This window comes from Spermophilus citellus (assembly GCF_964194105.1).
Source record: "Spermophilus citellus genome assembly, chromosome: 4".
Lineage (NCBI taxonomy): Eukaryota > Metazoa > Chordata > Mammalia > Rodentia > Sciuridae > Spermophilus > Spermophilus citellus.
This window is the reverse complement of record NC_138185.1, coordinates 70,941,545-70,960,407: the sequence shown is the minus strand read 5'-3', so window position 1 is coordinate 70,960,407 and position 18,863 is coordinate 70,941,545. Positions and strand designations below refer to the sequence as shown.

Here is an 18,863-nt window from a genome sequence, read left to right as displayed (position 1 = left end):
TGTCTTGTTAGAGCAGAACATACTTTTTACAAAAGCAGAAATGTTATTGCTTTTATTGTTCCCATTCAATGTAACTCTAAATTATTTTTAGGTATTTGGATATGAATACTTTTTAGAAGGATTACATAGATTGGTTTTTGGCCTTTATATTTATTTAAAATATTTTAATACCATGTTCAGGGCACATTTCTAGAAAATGAATTTCTCTTACTTTTCCTCTCCCAAGATTAAAAAGTATCCACAGTTAAAATCATGAAATAAAAATGAAAAAATATTGTGAAAACAAAGATATAAATATGTAACTCTGTTAAAATCAGTTTTGGGCATAAGGGTGGAGATATTACTTAAAAATCTAATTCTAAAAACCAAAAAGAATGATTTTTAAAAAGGAGTTTGTAACCTGAGAAATGAAGTTATTTAATGTGGACTTTAATTTGGAGTAGAATAAAAAAAGGAAAAATAATTTAGCTCAAAGACACAAACAAAAAAAATATTTCAAAGGCTTCTTAAAACCCTCTAAGAAGTTATTATTTAAACTACAATATGCCTTTTGATTTACCTAATTAATATTATTCTCCAATGAACATTAAAACATTTAGAAAATCCAAGAAAATGGTGATAAAAGTGAAAGAGAAAGATTTACGTTCTGATTTTGTACAAAATATAGCTATAAAAACACTAAAAACAAGAAAAAGCCTACAACAACACCATTTTAAACTGAAGAATAGACATGACAACATTCCCTGGTAAGAGATCCCACAAAATCCCACAGGGATGATGCCACACAGGAGCTGCCTCAGTCTACCATGATTATTAGTTATTGTCATACCACGACTATAAGACTGATTTTAAGGATTAAGTGAGATAAACAGCACTCTACATAGTGCAGTGACTGCTACATAATATTTAGTATACGATCATATTGATTATTAATAAATAGTTATGATTATTATAGTTTCAGAATTTTTTTAAAGTAACAAGGGTAATTACAGGACAATTCTCCATTTTTTCACTAGCATAGCACAGAAATATATATTAATAATGAACATCTTTTCTCTTCCAGGTTGGTAAGGTTTTCAAAAGATGATATAATAAGCAAGGCTGGCAAAAGTATGACCAAAGAACACTTTCAAATGGTATCACTATTCTAGTGTAGACTTTTTGAGCAAGTAATAATACCTCCAGGGGTTTATCTTAACCCAATAATCAGAGCTGTGTCTACAGAGAGCTGTGTATATTGAATATGCATAAAGCTAAGTGTAGATTTATGAACTCAAATGCAACGGTGGTTATTTCTGCATGACAATCAAATGATTTTTCTTATTCTTTGGCATTTTCCTTACTGCTGAGATAAACACACATTATCAATGGAACAGAGAGGACAAATATTATTATATTACAAAGAGTGATTTGGTGTGCTCATTTAACATGCTTCATCTATCACCTTCAGAGAGAAATATCAAGACTTCCAGAAGTATACACTGTAGAGACCACAGCAAGAAGAAAAGAAGTATGCCCTAATCTCAGCTTACATTCAAAACAATTAAATTTTGTTTTGTTGCCCTGATAGTCTCTGCATGTGTATGTACGCTTACAGTAAAATATGCACACATATATATGAAAATATTGATTCAAGCAGAAAATGCAAAATTATTCAAGTATAGGCAGTAAATGCCATTTTTCAGTTATTAAGAATTAAATTTATGATACAATAGCAGTTCATGTCTGAGTGGTAGGCCTTTGTCTCCAGAAATAAGCCATAATCTAGTTTGATCAGTTTTAAGGGACACCAAAACATCCCATTGATTGTAGAGCTATCATTTCTCCATCTCTAACATTTTCATCTAACCTTTCTTTTAAGTCATCCAAGCATCTTTGAAGGTGGACCTCCCCCGCTGTGACTAAAACGTGTTCTCCAGTTTCCTGAATTAAAATCTGGACACAGGGATCAGCCTGGTTTAGCAGCTTCATTCCTTTCACAAGCTGAGGCATTTCACCTAGGTTAATAAAACGAAATACTGATTAAATGATATAAGGATTAATGCCATCTAAAGGTGATAGCCACAGTCACTGACAAGAAAATTATAATGAAACTCTTAGAGGAACACTTAACTTTTCTTCTAAATACTGCAGTGATGCGAAAAAAAAAAAACTACCTTCTACTAATTTATTTGTATAGACAGTTAACATGAGACACTCACAAGCTTATTATTAAAACTCCAAAACTGACCAATACCACTTCTTCAGATACTCAGCAGATATAAACTATTATTATGCTTGTAAATTCAACTAAATATCATTGTAAAAGTACATATTATACACTTAGAAATGTAACAATACTTTCTCAAATAGTACATATAAAATAAACAAATAAACAAAAGAAGTATTTAATACATTCAAGAAACTTTACCAGAGCTTCATATTAAAAATAACTACTTGTGAAACCATTAGGCAGAAATGTCGTTTTTAGGTATTCTACCTGGCTATTTTACTAAGGAACTACTGGAACTCTTGCCCTCATTTCTGCTTGTGTGTTTGGTGTACTACTGCTGCTTCCCTACAGTTCAGGGAGCTGAGATTTCAGATGGGAACTGTTGTATACATCTTGAATTCAGTTTCTTTCTCACTCCTTTTCATATATGTAGCTGTTACTCTTCACTCAAGGTAGGCCAGAGGAAGTCTCTTGCTGCTGCTTTGACTTTGAGGGCACTTTTATGTAGTACTGTTTCAATTCTACATTTGACCAAAATACTTAGCAATTCTTCAATGCATGGTTTTCAATGTGTGAAACATGTAAAACCTTAAGAACTTTCTGTAAGATTGTGGTTTTCAATATCCCTTACAAAAATTTTATTAATTTGGGGGCAGGAAGAGAATATCAGAACTTCTATACCTGTTTATTTTTGAAATAAAGTTCTTCTAATAATAACTAACACTGTATAGCACTAACAATGTCTTGGCAAACACTTTACCAATATGATTAACTATGAGGCAAGTAAGATTAAATGGTTTCATTTTGTAGGTGAGGAAACAAGTGTGAATATAAGAAATTTGTGCTCAAAGTCAAGAACAACCAAATGGTAGAACTTGGTTCTAAAGCCAGTTAGCCAGCTACAGAGTCCGGGCTCTATAGATGGCCGCCAGAATTCCATAGGTCAGATTACATGAGCCAGATGCATGCATCCTGAAGGATCCTGTATACAGGATCAAAAAAGTCATCTTTGTGTGTTCCTCTTAAGCACAATGCAGTTTTCCTTTGCTTAATTTTTTTTTGGGGGGGTGGTGGTGCTGGAGATTGAACCCAGAGTCTTATGCATGCTAGGCAAGTGCTCTGCCACAGCTAGCCCTTTTTTGCTTAATTAAGTAGACTTACAGATATTAGCTTAACCTTCAAAGAAGTTGAAACGTGGCTTAAAAAGATTCCTAGAAAGAGACCACTGGCAATATTAATAACCCAAGCACAATGGAACAATAATAATAATTAAGGCTAAGCTTTCTTTCAGCTATCAGTCAATCACAATACATACATACAAATGCACATGTGTGAGTGCACATGCACAAACCCCTGTCTCTTTAAGGTAAAGATAATAGTTTAACAGTGAGTGAAAAATATATTTTTAATGATATTTGAAGCAAGGAGACACATTTTCAAATTAGACATTGGAAAATGTTTCCATTGATCGTCATTCTGTAACACAAAATAACAAACACTTCATGTATAAACCTCTAAAAATTTGGAAGGTGTGGGGTTGGGGTTGTGGCTCAGTGGTAGAGTCCTTGCCTACCATGCATGAGGCACTGGGTTCAATTCTCAGCACCACATAAAAATAAAAAAACAAAGATATTGTTATAACTAAAAATAAATATTAAAAAATATTTGGAAGGTGATTTTCCTACCTTGTTTAAAAATTTTTTCAAATGAATAGCTCATTAAAGACTTAAAAATCAAAGCCTCCTACTTACTGACATTAGGAAAAGTAGAAAATTTCAACAGAAGCTTTGTATAAATGGTAAATGGCATTCTGAAACAATACCACAATTTAGTAAAAACAGCTGAGGGTCTATTTCTTCCATTGGGACACTATAACTTTGTGAGGTATCTTTTCCAGTGATGATAACCATTAAAACCAAGTGTTTTAACAAAGGGAACTTAGAAGCAGATCTCTGAATAGCCGTATCACAGAATGTTAAGGCAAGATTTTTACAAAAAATAAAGCATATAGTAACCAGCCTTCAAGATGGCTCTAATTTCCCTGGCCTCCTCCTGATATTCAGGATCCTATATAGTTCTCTCCAACAGTGATTCAGGACTGGTTTGCATGACCAACAGAATTCTGTGCAAGTAATGATGGGATTCAAAGGTGAATTCTGCACTACTGGCTAAAGCCAGTCACCAAGCTATACTATGGCACTAAAGCATCCCTGTGAAGGGGGCCCCTGGGGAGAGGAGGTCCAAGCCAACAGTGACTTGGAAATATAGTTACACCTTCAGATGGCTGTAGCCCAAGGTAACTACAACCGTTTGAGCGACTCAAAACTGAACTGTTTCCAAATTCCTGACCAAAGAACTAAGAAAAATGAATGACTGGTGTTCTTTCAGGTCACTAAATTTTGGAATAATGTGTTATCCAGTATTAGATGACTAATGTGATTACACATCACAATCACAAATAAATGATATATACGCCCTATGCATATGGGTATGTATATTTATATAGTATGTATCCAACAAAAACAAATAAAATTAGGATTATTTCATTTTAACTTCAACTTTTAAATAATTTCTATTTCTTGTGTCTTATAATTTACATGAAACACTAGCACAAAAACTTATGTACCTATATAAAACACAGGTATATAAAGTTCTCTCTCTCTTTTTAAAACTGTTATGGATAAAGAGTGAAAGATTTCTGGAAGCCAGTGACACTGATCTTAGATAAACAAGATTTCTTGAATTCCTCTTAAAGGTAAAGATTCAGAATTGTCTCTGAGGTAGAGTTTGAATCTGAACTTCACCATTTAATATCTGTATGATCTTAGACAAGTTAATTAACTTCTTTATCCCTCAGTTTCACTCATGTGAGGATGAAGATAAAAACAGCATCTTAAATGCACTGGGCTGTTGAGAGGATTAAATGAGATACAAAAACCTCAGTATAGAGTGTGGCATACATCAAGGATCAATGGTGATGATAAAAATCATAATGTCTTTGGAACCCTGGTGGTTCTCTGTGTTGAGTTTTGAGTAGACCCTGGGCACGAAGCACAGACTGGCCATCATGGCCCAGAATTCAGGAAAAAGAAAAGTAGAAAAACAAATGCTTATAATTTGCTTCTCCCTGAAAGAAGAGTAAAAAGCTAAGACCTGGATTAGTCCGCCTAGTTTCTCATGATGAAAAAGAAGAAAGGCTCTGGGGATACAGGTTCTATTCAAGTTGAATAACAATGGCTTCATCAAGGGCTCCTCAGGGGCAGTATTATTAGGGAGTCTTGCTATAGGATGTAACATTTCAATAATCATTAGACATAGAAACCATGGAAAAAGGAGCAATTGCCCTGAAGTAAAGATGAATATACGATTCTAGGCAAAGAGAAAACAGAAAATAAAAAATCCTCTGAGGGTTGAGGATAGCACTAAGAAAAGTTTTCTGATATTCTTAATGTAGACTAAGATGTTGACATTATAGAAACACCAAGAAGACAGGTTGGTAAGTACAAAATTCAAACAATGAAATATGTAAATTGGGTACTTCAGTTACACAATCAGGATATGCTTGTAAATCCAGCAAAAGCAATATTTGATAGGAGAGAGGACCAACACTTCTTTTAAAATTATGAAGACAACTGTGTGGCCCTTCGTTAGTTTATTTTTTACAAAGTTCAGAAAAATAAATGAAATACATATGAGAATATGCACTTTGGCCTTCAGATGGATAATCCTAGGTAATTCTCTTATTAGACTACCTCATTTCCGGACAAAGTAAGTAAAATTAACCTTACTGAGAGTCTGCGCTGGGACAGGAAATAAGCCTGTTACTAGGACCCTCATCTCACACAGCAAAGCTGCACAGAAGCTGTTTCTGTGCCCCTGTGGGGTTAGGCTTTTTCCCTGGCTTGGATAATAGAGCACAGAGTAGCACAAAACTATCAAATACCCTTTTAAAAATTATAACTTTCTATTAAAACAGTATAGCTGAAATTATTCATTAGTCAAATATTCATTAGTCCTGTTTAAAGAAACTGAACTTTCTTGTACTATATGTGCTTCTTAGGATTAGATTCAGTGTACAGTGACCAGAGAACAAATCCATGAAGGGTCAGGATCTGACAAAACTATAAAGAAGAAGTGGACTTTACATGGAGAGGATAAATTACAGCAGCAGTCAAAGCACCAACAGTCCACAGTGACAACCCAGAAAGAATTCCTGTCTCTGAAGCCCCAGGCAAAGGCTGTTTACTAGGACTGAGCTCAAAGGTCAGAGGTGCAGTCCTCCAAGCATCTGCTCTAGGGTTCCAGGAACCCTTCAAGGGCAAAAGATATGTCTTAGAACTTGAAGGGAAAATGAGTCTTTATAGGACTCTGGCTCTAGGAAGTGAGGATAGGCAAGTACAGGCGCATTACATACCTCAAACAGAAAACTATTCCTTTACACATTTGTTCTTTAGTTCCCTTAAAGCAAGGTATGAAGCTTCTTTACTACCACTACTGCAAACAGCAAAGTCACAGGCAGAAGGGGCCAGTGACAGTCACCAAAAGAGAAATACAAACATTAACAGGATTGGCCAAGCAAATAGGAAACACCCAAACCAAGGATCATTATCTTAGGGTCAGACATGGAAATCTCGTTGCCAGCAGAAAAGGGACAAGAAGGGGTTTCTAAACAGATAGTTTAGATGGTAGATTGTGAACCAATGAGCTTGGGATTAGATTCTAACTCAGAAGTAGTCAAATGAGCTTTGCTGAGCTACAACCCTATGCCAGGGTTATGGAAGATGCAGACATGAACCTATCATCAAGAAGAATATGGTCTCCGGAAAGCAAAAGTACCAACATGACAGATGCTCTTTGAAGGGTTGCTTCTATTATATTCTTGAACAAAAATTCATGGTATGTTGCTGAATAAATCATGTGAAGTCAAATAATAAACACATGCATTTAAAAAGTGTAATGAATATCATATGCTTTTAAAAACAAGATTATCTTACTTGGGTGCTTTGGCTCAACAGCAACTCTCACAATAGGTGTTGCTTCAAAGTTGAGTGGTATAAATGGTGGGCAGGATGGCAGGCTACACAGTGTTGCGGATTTTAGCACGAAGTCTTGCAAGCCTCCTATTCCTGCAGGGAGAAAAAGATCCATAGGGTCAAGAAGGTTAGTTAAATTCTGAATTTATATTAGAAAAATAACAGCTATCAACCTGGTATATATGTCTCAGGGCCAAGCACCTCCAAAATGTTGCAAAGAATGAGGCAGAGCTGTAACATGTCTCTATTAATTTTTTTTTGCCTAATCCACTGCATATGGATAAAGGAAATTTGAGACTTAATTATGTGATGTTGCTATGGAGTACCTGAACCTAAACTACTCCTCAGCCAATTCCATACCAATCCACTCCAGACTCCTAGCTGAAGGATACTTATTTGCCTTTGAGCAGATGGCAGCAGACAGAATACCCCAGGAGAGATGAAATGGACAATCTGAATCTCACTCCCAGAATATGAGTGGCCAACATTTTAAAGCACATTGTCTTTGGGTTAATGTAAAGACTGGGGAGGGGAGGAGGGAAGAAGCAGTTATAGGGTTTGAGGAAAGGTGAAAGAAGAAGAAAAGGGTAGGCGTATTTAGTCAGCATCTGCTTTTGCATCTTGGGCAAAAACAACCAAGGAAAGGAAGAAGGACACCACTTTTCTGCTTTCAGTTGGCCAAGTAATGGGCAGGGGTAGAAAGATAGGAAATCACCTGACCAAGCAGTCAGCCTGATGGAGGGGAACTGAAGCACAGGCTTTAGACACACACCTGGAAAGCAGCTGAGAGATTTCCTACTGTCTGGCTACATAGTGTGGAAACCTCCCTTTGATACCTCACCTGAATGCATCCAGAATTCATCACCCCACTAAATTATAGGAGAGCTTCAAGTGTAAGAAAATATTACTTATGTTCTGCTAAAATCTGTTGTCTTCCCATTTCCACAACTTTTTTGGGCTCAGTTATCCAAAGGTCCACAGAAAACACGCTTCTTCCATTTGCTCTAAATTTTCTTAGAATTTTTAAGGAATCTGTCAGATCCTTCTACCTTGGTTCAGCTCAGGCTGAAATATTATTAGGTCTTTTAGCTGTTCAGCTCAGGGCCTGATTTCCAGACCTTTCCTGTGCATGGGACCCTACTGACTACAGTTTCCATGGTGCTAAATCCTCTCTGTGCCCCCAGCATAATACTTCTTTGGTCAAAGCCTACATTTCTTATTTCTGTACCTCTTGGCATAGCACACAGAAGCCTGTATCTGGCTACAGCTCTGGTTCATGTCTCCCCCTGGAATCATGATGTAACAAATCTGGATGAGTCCAAGTTTCCACCAAGACTACTAGAAATAATATCATCACCAGTGATGCTAGGGGTTCAGGAAACCTCACAGTAAATATTCCCCTTCAAACTTCCTTCATCCTGCTTTTGACCTCTGATCAGCATGCATTTCCTTCCTGCACACACAGCACATGGTTTCAATGAAACCATAAATGCTGCTCTTTCCTCTGTATCACAAGGGGCACAAGCTGCAGATGATCAGTAAATTTTGAATACTGTCTGTTTGAACTTCTGGTTTATATTTTGCTTTTCCAATTACCAAATCTATCTTGCTATTTAGATATACCCAGATCTGTTGACCATGATTATAATTCCCCCAAAAAACAGAAAAGAAAAAAGTCAATACCATAATATCCCTAGACTGGGAATTTTTGATAAAGGCAGTGCTCCAAAGACAGCAAGACATTTACTACCTGTATTACATGTCACTGTTCTTACTTATTTTAAAATATAATTCTAAAACCCCAAAACAGGTTATCTGGGTGAATCACAATAAAGTAACTTTCTAGATATGCTACAGGACTATTTTCACTTCAGTCAAAATTATGACAAAAATGAGTGATAGTTTTGTCACATAAAGTAGGTTTGTTAAAGCACTTTTCAACTGGGATGGGGAATGAGGGACATGTTTCCCCTGGAGAATCCTTTCAGAATTTCTGAGATAGGAGAAGAAGTCCAAAATTAATGTGGCATTGATTTGGTTTTGTTTACTACATTTATTTTAAAATTTCAAGGATTAAAGAGGGTGTGAGTTTTTTTAATTTTCAAAAATAAAAAGCATATAATCTTAAAAAGCTAAAGAGAAATAAAAATAGGTTGAGGAATGTGAACTCAAACAATTCACTGGGCAGCAAAAATTACTTTTTTATAAACACCTGTAACTTTTGTCTGGTTGAAGATAAATGATCCAAGTCCTTTCTGATCGTCATTCTTTTTTATACAAAAAATAATATTAGATAAATTAACAAGTTAACTCTATCTCACAGACAGGTTAAGAGATTATAATATCTAACTAAATGCTGAGTTTTTCAGCCCTTCCTAGGTTCTTTACCATACCGTGCAAATTCTTCTTAATCAAAAACTAGTATTTTTAGTATGTAAACATTGGCAGGCCAAATTATTTTCCATGCTGTCCCTAATGTTCTCTTTTAAAAAGAATCCCAGAAACAAACAATTTCAATAAGAGCATCTTTTAGCAATATTTTCCAGAGACTGAAAACACTGGGGCCTGAGAAATGGATTAGTTTTCTGTTGAAAACTTTTTTCTCTTTCTAACAACTCCCTGTTGCACAGGTTGAATCAATCTAGCATGAAGTTACACTGACAACAGGAAGATGGTAAAACCATTACTGAATACTAATCTGCTTTCTGAGGACCAGTCTGCTGGTTGTCTGGATAGAAGACAGCATTAAGAAAAACTTGAATTTGTAAAGTACTCTTACATCACTGCAATAGAAGGATTACTAAAATTTAAAAAAAAAAATTTTGTGGATAAATATGTTAATAATACTCTGGCTAACAGACAGTCCCTTAATCTTTTATTTCAAACTGACTTTAACACCCAAGAACATCAACCTTAATTTGTTTAGCCTGGAATGAGTGATTCCTTTAAACTTTGGCAGGAAATGTAAGTTACACATCATGGATATTCACACAGCCTCAGATCTGTGATAGCCTGAACACCACTTTGGAACAGGTATCAAGATCTTTTTAGATTCTTAAGATGGCGAGACTCTGAGAACCCTTGATTTTGGAAGATCACCTTCTACTCTGGGCCCTTAAGTTTTTGTATATCAAAGTAGCCCATATTCTCTGCATCCAATTGTTTGCCCTGGTTCTGTAGTTTCCTTAGAAATTCAGAGATTGATGCAACTACAAAGACTGTCAGGCAACCTACATACTTTATAACCCTTGTCATAAGGCAGGTGGGCAGGTAGGTACATAAATATAAAAAAAAGGCTTTTCCAATCTGCTTGGCCAGTATCACCAAAGTAGTCAGTATGGGTTAGCTAAGCTTTCAGAAGATGGGTCAAGTCTGTTCATTATGCTAAACAAGTCCATTAAATCCATTTCCCTTTAGCTTCTTGGTGTTATGGAGACCCTAGGGAAAATTCTGCAATAATGACATCACTGTGTCATTTTTTTTTTCATCTCACAGGAACAGATGGAACTAATAATAGTTCTTCAGCAAGCTTACCAAGACCTGTGGGTCCTTTTCTTAGAAGAGAGAGTAAATGAGGAGAAAAAGTAACACCCTAAAGAATCAAAAACTTTGTGAGATGTGTACAATGAACACCTTTGTCTGTATTTGAGAAACATGTCCCTCAGTATCCTGAACAAGGTAAGAGAGTTATAACTGTGCATCACTATGCCCCCCAAAAGAATCCAGATCTCCATTCCTATGGAAAGAGACTGACCCAAATGGAGTTTGGCTCTCACTAAAGGAATCAGAAATTCATCTTGGGCTTTGAAGCAGGGTAGAACGCCTGAGCACTGCCTAGTATTTTCTCTAAGAAAAGAGAAGGGCAGTAAAAAGAGTCTTCTGTTTTTTGTTTGTTTGTTTTTGTTTTTTGAGAGAGAGAGAGAGAGAGAGAGAGAGAGAGAGAGAATTTTTTAATATTTATTTTTTTGTTTTCAGCGGACACAACATCTTTGTTTGTATGTGGTGCTGAGGATCGAACCCCAGGCCGCACGCATGCCAGATGAGCGCGCTACCGCTTGAGCCACATCCCCAGCCCTTCTGGTTGTCTTTTGATATGTCACACTAGTACAAAAAGGATCTACAAGAGGCTAGCCAAGGGAGAAGAGGTAGTATGTAATTCATTAAAATATTTAAAATAATGTTTTCTACTGGAACAGAAATATATATATGAAGGATTGATAATATGTAGTCTTGTAATGGTGGGGAAGGGGATTCCAGGACACAGTCACAGCACAGACAAAGCTCAAAGTGTTCTAGGAACCTGAAATAGTTCAGAATACCTAAAGAGTACAAATTAAGGGCTAGCATGATACAAGGCCAAAGGTAAGAGAGGTAGGTGATAGAGTACCTAAATATCATGTGAAAAAGCTGACTTCATTCTGAAGGCAATGGACACAGAGAAATGCTAAGAAACTAGAGAGCTGAGCTGGTGACGTCAAAGTTATGGTAGTTTGCAGGAAGTTGGCAAGAAGAAACAAGGATAAAACCCAAATTTCTGGCTTGACAACCAAGCAGATAATTACTAGTTCAAAGCAATTCTCTGCTTTTCTTGTAGTTTTATCATTTTGGTTATCATTTATATAATTTCTTTATATAATAAATATTTTTAACTGTCATATTTTTCTCCAGATGTTAGTTTCCCTTCTTTTTTTGCATCTGTTTTTTCTTATGAGTGTTTTCTATATGACACTCTTTTGAGTGTTTTCTTGGTGACTAAGATCCAATGCTTAGAAAGTTCTATTTTCAAAGAACTGATTAATATTTAGTCAACTTTCTGTTAGTCTTTCAGTGATTTGAGTTTTAAGGGCAAGAACACAAACCAGGTACTTTGTAAAGCTTGTTCAATGAATGAATGAACAAGAACACTACTACTGTCCTTATAGAATTTAAAATTTGGTTGTGGGCCAAAGACAGATAAACAAGCAATTGTAATGCAATGTGACAATTATATCTATTTTTCTCATGCAGAGAAAGTGAAAGTGTACAGGAAAGGTTCCAGACTTCCTGACATACAGAAGTAGGGAGATAAGTATGCAGAGGAGGTGGCAAGGGTTCAAGGTGTGGGAAATGGCACCATTGGCGGCCCAAGGAAGAAGCCAGGTTCCTTACTGACAGCTGCAGTGTAGAGTATAAAACATGACTGAAAAGCCATTTTCGTTCCCTTTATTCCCCCTTCTCTGGGATCTTGCAACTGCCATCAATTCCTTCCTTCAGTCAACATGTATTTTTGTTCAGCTTGATCTAGAATTAGGGGGATTAGAATTTAACTACAGTTTTAACCATATGCAATAAATGGTAGTGGCAGTGATGATTATACACAGATTTATAACCATATTTAGAATCAAGTTTAATGTATGATATGAACTTCATATTTAATTTTTTTTGTATGTATTAGTTAAGTATGAAGAAGGATGTAATAACATATTTATAATACATAAATTCATATTCATAATCACATTCATTTATAAACTTTATATCCTGTCCCACTGACCTAAATTTGTATTTTGTATAGTAACACATGCTTTTAAGTGATGCTTCTTTTAAATGTAATTAATTCCAACTCAAATCACCTAAATAAATGGGGGTATTTACAAAGGCCATCATGAAAGGAGCATAAAATACTTAGTGGAGAACAATGCTGGAAATTTGTTTGAAGACAAAAAGCAAAGAGAAGAAGAAACAAGAAGAGACATGGCTTTATGGGACCAGGAAATCATAACCTGACTCTTTCTACCTTTGAGCTCCAAATATTTCCAATTAAAAACAGAAAACAGGTCATTTCTGGATGAAATGGCAACTCCAGCACAGGTACACAAAATATCCTGATTGAAATGATCAAAGCAACAGAAAAATAAGGAAACCTGAAGGACTAGGTGAAACTAGAGAAGGGCACCACCAGCTGTGAGCTATTTCTGTTTGCTGTGGATCAGATTAAAGAAAAATATTAAGGGTCAATTCTTCTCTCTTGAGAAAGCAGCATGACTTTGGGGGTGGGGATGCATTGCCAGTGAAGTGCTGTAGTCTGTTACACAAAACAAGTGGAAAAGCATGAAGAGAACAGAAACATACCAACACAGGTGGGAATGTGGAAATGGCCCTATGAAGTACAAAGCACTGAGATAATTAGCCAATGAAATGGAAAAATAATTAATAATATAATTGCACCTGTATCATATACTTTTCAGAAAAATAAATTTTATATGGTTCAAAGAAATAAATGTGAAATATAAAAGTTTTAAAACATAAATCTCAAGATATTAAGATTGCAGACTCAATACATATCATTACACTAAAAAAAACTTCATAACAAAAGATACTGAAACTATGAAACAGATGTTTCCAATGTCCTAAAAGAGAGAATTGTACATACACCCAAAGATCAAGTAAAAATCAATGAGAAACGAATGGGCAACCCAAAAGGCATACAGGTCAAGAATATAAGCAGTTCCAAGTAAAGACTAAAAAGAAAAAGAAGACTTAGGTAGTCAAAAAACAAATAAAAGGATCCTAATCTCATTAATAAAAAAGTAATGCAAATCAAAAGATTTTATTTCACACCAACACAAGTGGTATAAGTCTGAAGAAACCATTCATTGACAAGTATGTGCAAAAAATATTAGGTTTTGTATACTGTATGTATACTGTGTGGTACAACTATATGGCAGAAAAATTCTGCAATGTCCAACAGCAGGACTGTGCAATCACCAACCTGATTTCTAGGTGAACATCCTAGGGCAGTGCTGTAAAGAAGTACAACCGTGAGCCAAGAGTGGTAATGCTTCCCTAGGTGATTTAGTAACTGACAAGGGCATTTCTGGTTGCCTACTACTGGTATTTGCTGGGCAGGGGCAAGTACTTTATAATTTATCCCATAAAGGAAATTATCCCCTTTGTAGCTTTTGAGAATTGTGTTGGATAAACCTGCTAATAATAATCTGAGCTTAAATCTAATTCCATTTTAATAACAAATTATTTTTTGCAGTCTGAATTTTTAAGAATGGAATTACCATGCAGATCAATGGAAGAATGAACCTGTTCTGAAAGCAAGCTATTTGCTGTTACCAACAGCCATTTATGGCAACTGAATCATCAATGTGATACCTTTCTAACAAAGTACATTTGTAACTGTCACATAAGCTTGATGACTCCAAGTATCTTACTTGATTATACCTTCTAGTACATTTAAACTAGAGCTTTTATGTACTGAAATGCTTGATTTTATTACAAATTAATTCCCTTTACATTATATTTCAAGTATTTAATGTGTTTGAAATTATGTAGGCAGGCAGATATTTTATCTTTGAATTTCACTTCTGGGTGGAAAGGTGAAGTTATAGTTGTATAAAAATAATGTTTGGGTTTGAGAAGATTAAGAATTGCTGCACTAAAGAGACTCATCCACGTGCACAAGGAACGTGTTCAGAAGTGTCCACTGCAACACTACGATAGCAAAAAAAATTGATGCAACCTTAAACATTCATCATCAGAAGACTGGATAAATTATGATAAGTCCATATAATTGGAATCAGCACACAAAATCTAGAAAACATACAAGGTCGCAAACAATATTGTTATGCAAAATTTTTAATTATGTATAAAACAAGTTTTAAAAAAGAAAAAAATTCAACATAAATATGTGTGTGTAGCTCACAGACATCTAATGAACCCACAAATAAATTTTAAATCTTCACAAAAAGAAAATACATAGCAACCTTAAGAAAATGATTACTATGGGAGAAGGTGGGAGTTATTAATGGGATTACGGAGAGATACAAGGGCTTAAATTACATTTCACTTTGTATACAAATATTTGATATAATTATGAAAAAACATTAAATTAGCTAAATCTGGATTGTGGGTATGTGAATATTTATTATATTATTAATTTTGATATATTTAAAACTTTCTAAATTTTAATGATTGTTACATAGGATCACAACTGATTTTTACCTTATTTCTGTAACTACCAGATAATTAGCTTTGATTGATTTAAAAACTATTATCTTTTACAATTTATTTATCTAGCTGGGTGCAGTGGTGAATACCCGTTATCCTAGCGGCTCGGGAATCTGAGGCAGGAGGATCGTGAGTTCAAAGCCAGCCTCAGCACAGGTAAGGCACTAAGCTACTCAGTGAGACCCTGTCTCTAAATAAAATACAAAATAGGGCTGGGGATGTGGCTCAGTGGTCTAGTACCCTGAATTCAATCCCTAGTACCTCCACCAAAATTTTATTTATCAATTAATTCACTAATTATCATATTGGCAATTGAACCAGGGCTTTGTGCAAGTTAGGTGAGTGTTGTATCATAAGCTACATCCTAATCCCTTCTTATTTCTTATTTTGAGACAGGGCTCACTATGGTCTCACTAAATTGCCCAGGCAGCCTCAAACTTACCATCTTCTGCTTCAGCCTCCCAAGCTGCTGGGATTATAGGCTTTTGCCACCTGCCCAGCTACAATGCATGTACATTAAAGTTATAACTTCAAATGCATAAATATATAAGAAAAAATACATATATATGTATATATTAAAATTTTTTTTATTTGACTCCAAAGTGTCAATAAGGACTCTCTGGATAATGGGATTATAGATGATTTTCATTTTATTTTGTTTTTCTAAATTTAAACTAATGGCTCAGAAATGTACTATTTTAAAAAAATATGTTTTAGTTTTTATAGTTGGACACAATACTTTTATTTTGTTTATTTATTTTTATGTGGTGCTAAGGATTGAATCCAGTGCCTCACATGTGTTAGGTGAATACTCTACTGCTGAGCCATATCCACAGCCCCCAGAAATGTACTATCTTTATGATAATAAAAAATTTAAAACACATTTAAAAAGTTTTTAAAATGCTGCTACTGTGTCTTCAATGTTCACATTGTTTGAATTACCATAGAGCAATAAAACCTGGAATTATATGCTATAAATGGACTACATTAACATTAATCAATTTTGACCCCAGAATCTAAGACTGCGGTCTCCCCTCTGACTTCCAGACTTGGATTTCCCAGTGCCTGGTGCCCACAGAGGGACTTTGGATTCCTATCTGACAGGGAGCTGAAATGTTTTGTGGGTTAACCAAGGTCTTGAGAGAGGCCCGGGACAGCCTTAGACCGAAGGCTGGTTGTGATGTATCTCAGTCCCACTGACAGACCTCATCTCCAGATCCACTTATAGGCCACCTTGGCATTAGGCATGGGCCAGCAACACCTGGGAACACTGAGACCTTTACCACTGATAATGACCACTTTTCCAAGGGTTAAATATTGTCCTCAGTATTAGGAACTATGGAATTTATAAGAGGTTCTGTAGAATCTTGTAGTCTAATACATTATAATTTACTTGAAAATAGTTGAATGGATATTTCATATAACTTCTGTGCTTTTTAGATTTATTTTATTAAATATCTACTGGCTACTCATGTTTACAAACCTGTGCTGAACACCACAGGATAGAGACAGATGAAGAAATGAGAGAGCTTGTATTTGATATGCTGTGTTTGTTTTTTAAATGCTCCTATAACATTTAAAAAATTATTTTTTAACTGATTCATAAGATAAAAATTATACACATTAATGGAGTTTCATATCATGTTTCAATCAATACATGTAATTACATTGCATGTTTAAATCAGGTTAAACATATTTATCTCCCCAAACATTTATCATTTCTTTATGATAAAAACTTTCAAAATCCTTTCTTCTAGCTTTTTTAATAGATAGTACATTATCATCTATGGTCACCCTATTGTGCAATAGCATAACAGAACTTTTTGCTCCTAAATGTAACTTGGTTTCCATTGGTCACTCCTACAGCATTTTAAAAACTCAGTCACATTGTTGCTGATTAATTATGCCAATCCATGCACCTTGAAGCTTGAGACTATTGCCATATGTCTGCATCTTGATGTGGCATAGACACTATGGCACAGATATAGCTTCCTTGATATTAGAATCTCCTGAGGAAATGTAATTCCTAAGGGGAAAAGTAACCGTATTAGAATGTTAACTAATTTTTAAGTAAACAGGTCATTTCAATTCAGACCAGTATCTTCTCCATCGTATGCATTATTTCCTGGTGAGAAGAAGCAACTTTCAAAGCAGTTTTGTTATCATAGACTGCAAATAAACTAAAAACAACATCTGACAAGTAACACAAAAAAGAATACTACAGAACACTTCTGACTTTGGAGTAAGCAGAGGTTTCTTAAACAGGTCATTTAAAGCACTAATCATAATGGAAAAAAAATTGAAAAATCTTAGACTATATTAAAATTACAAACTTCTATTTATCAAAAGATAACATTAGAGAGCAAAAAGCAACTCAGAGGGTTGGAGTTGTGGCTCAGTGATAGAACATCTGCCTAGCATGTGAGAGGCATTAGGTTTGATCCTCAGCACCACACAAAAATAAATAAATAAAATAAAGGTACTATGTCCATCTACAACTGAAAAAAAAAAAAAAGAAAAGAAAAGGAAAGTAACTCAGAAAATATTTGCAATGCATATATCCAAGTAGGGACTTTTACACAGAATAAATAAAGAATACCTACAAATCAATATAAAAAAGGTAGAGAATTTAAAAAAAAAAGTGTGCAAAGACAGGCTTTTCACAGATAACTAAAATTTAGTGGTCAATAAATGAATGAAAAGAAGCAAAAGTTCACCAGTCTTTAGGGACATCAATGCAGGATATTACCCCATACACATAGAAATGGCTCAAATGAAAATGAAAACAAAAGCAAGTGTTAGCAAAGACAGGAAGCAACTGGAACCTTTAGATACTTCTAATAGAAACATACATTCATATATGGTCACTAAGCTAAAGCTTACACTTACTCTATGACTCAACAATTTCTCTTCCAACAGAAAGACATGGAGAAGAATGTTCAAAACAATAATATTCATAACGGCAAAATACTGGAAGTACTTAAATATTCACCAAAAGAGCAGCAAATAATTAAATCATGGCAGTCACACAAGACAGTGATGAGAATGAACAAATCACAACCACATGCAATGTTGTGGATGAATCTCACAAACAGAATGTTGAATGAAATAAGCCCAACACAAGAAGACATTCCATATGATTCAATTTACATATAATGATTCAATTTAAAATCAGGTAAATCTAATTTATGATACTAGAAGCCTGGAGAGTTGCTACCCCTAGGGGTAAGTAGGGCAGTAACTGGGAAAGGAGATGGCTTCAGGGATGCTGGTAAGATTCTGCTTCTGGATCTGGATGTTAATTACACTGGCATGTATTCAGTTTATGCAAAATCATTAAGCTATGCATTTGTGATTTGCATACTTTTCCATATGCATATTATGCATCAATAAAAGGTTACTTAAAAGTTACTTGACACAAATTACATGGCTATTTTAAGTGCTTCTGAGTCTTTCAGAGATGCCAATAACTGCAACTAATAATGATCAATTATTTCAGAGCCTTTAAAAAACAACTGGCAGCAGAAGAGACAGCACCTGGTTTGTCTCCTTGTATCTTTTCCCTCCACATCCTCCAGTGACTAATAAAATTAGTCTTGCATTGCAAAGGCCTTACAAGGATT

At 35.1% G+C, this 18,863-nt stretch overlaps 1 protein-coding gene across 2 annotated transcripts in view; it reads right to left on the bottom strand.

Moving 5' to 3' along the window:
- EFL1 (elongation factor like GTPase 1) overlaps positions 1–18,863 on the bottom strand; it is a 144,127-nt gene that overhangs the window by 33,689 nt on the left and 91,575 nt on the right. For both annotated transcript variants that reach the window (XM_081293595.1, XM_081293594.1), the window contains exons 16-17: positions 7,207–7,338; positions 1,850–1,997 (exon numbers count right to left, since the gene is read on the bottom strand). In XM_081293595.1, the coding sequence (XP_081149721.1) occupies positions 1,850–1,997; positions 7,207–7,338 (280 nt within the window). The remainder of the gene's footprint in view (positions 1–1,849; positions 1,998–7,206; positions 7,339–18,863) is intronic.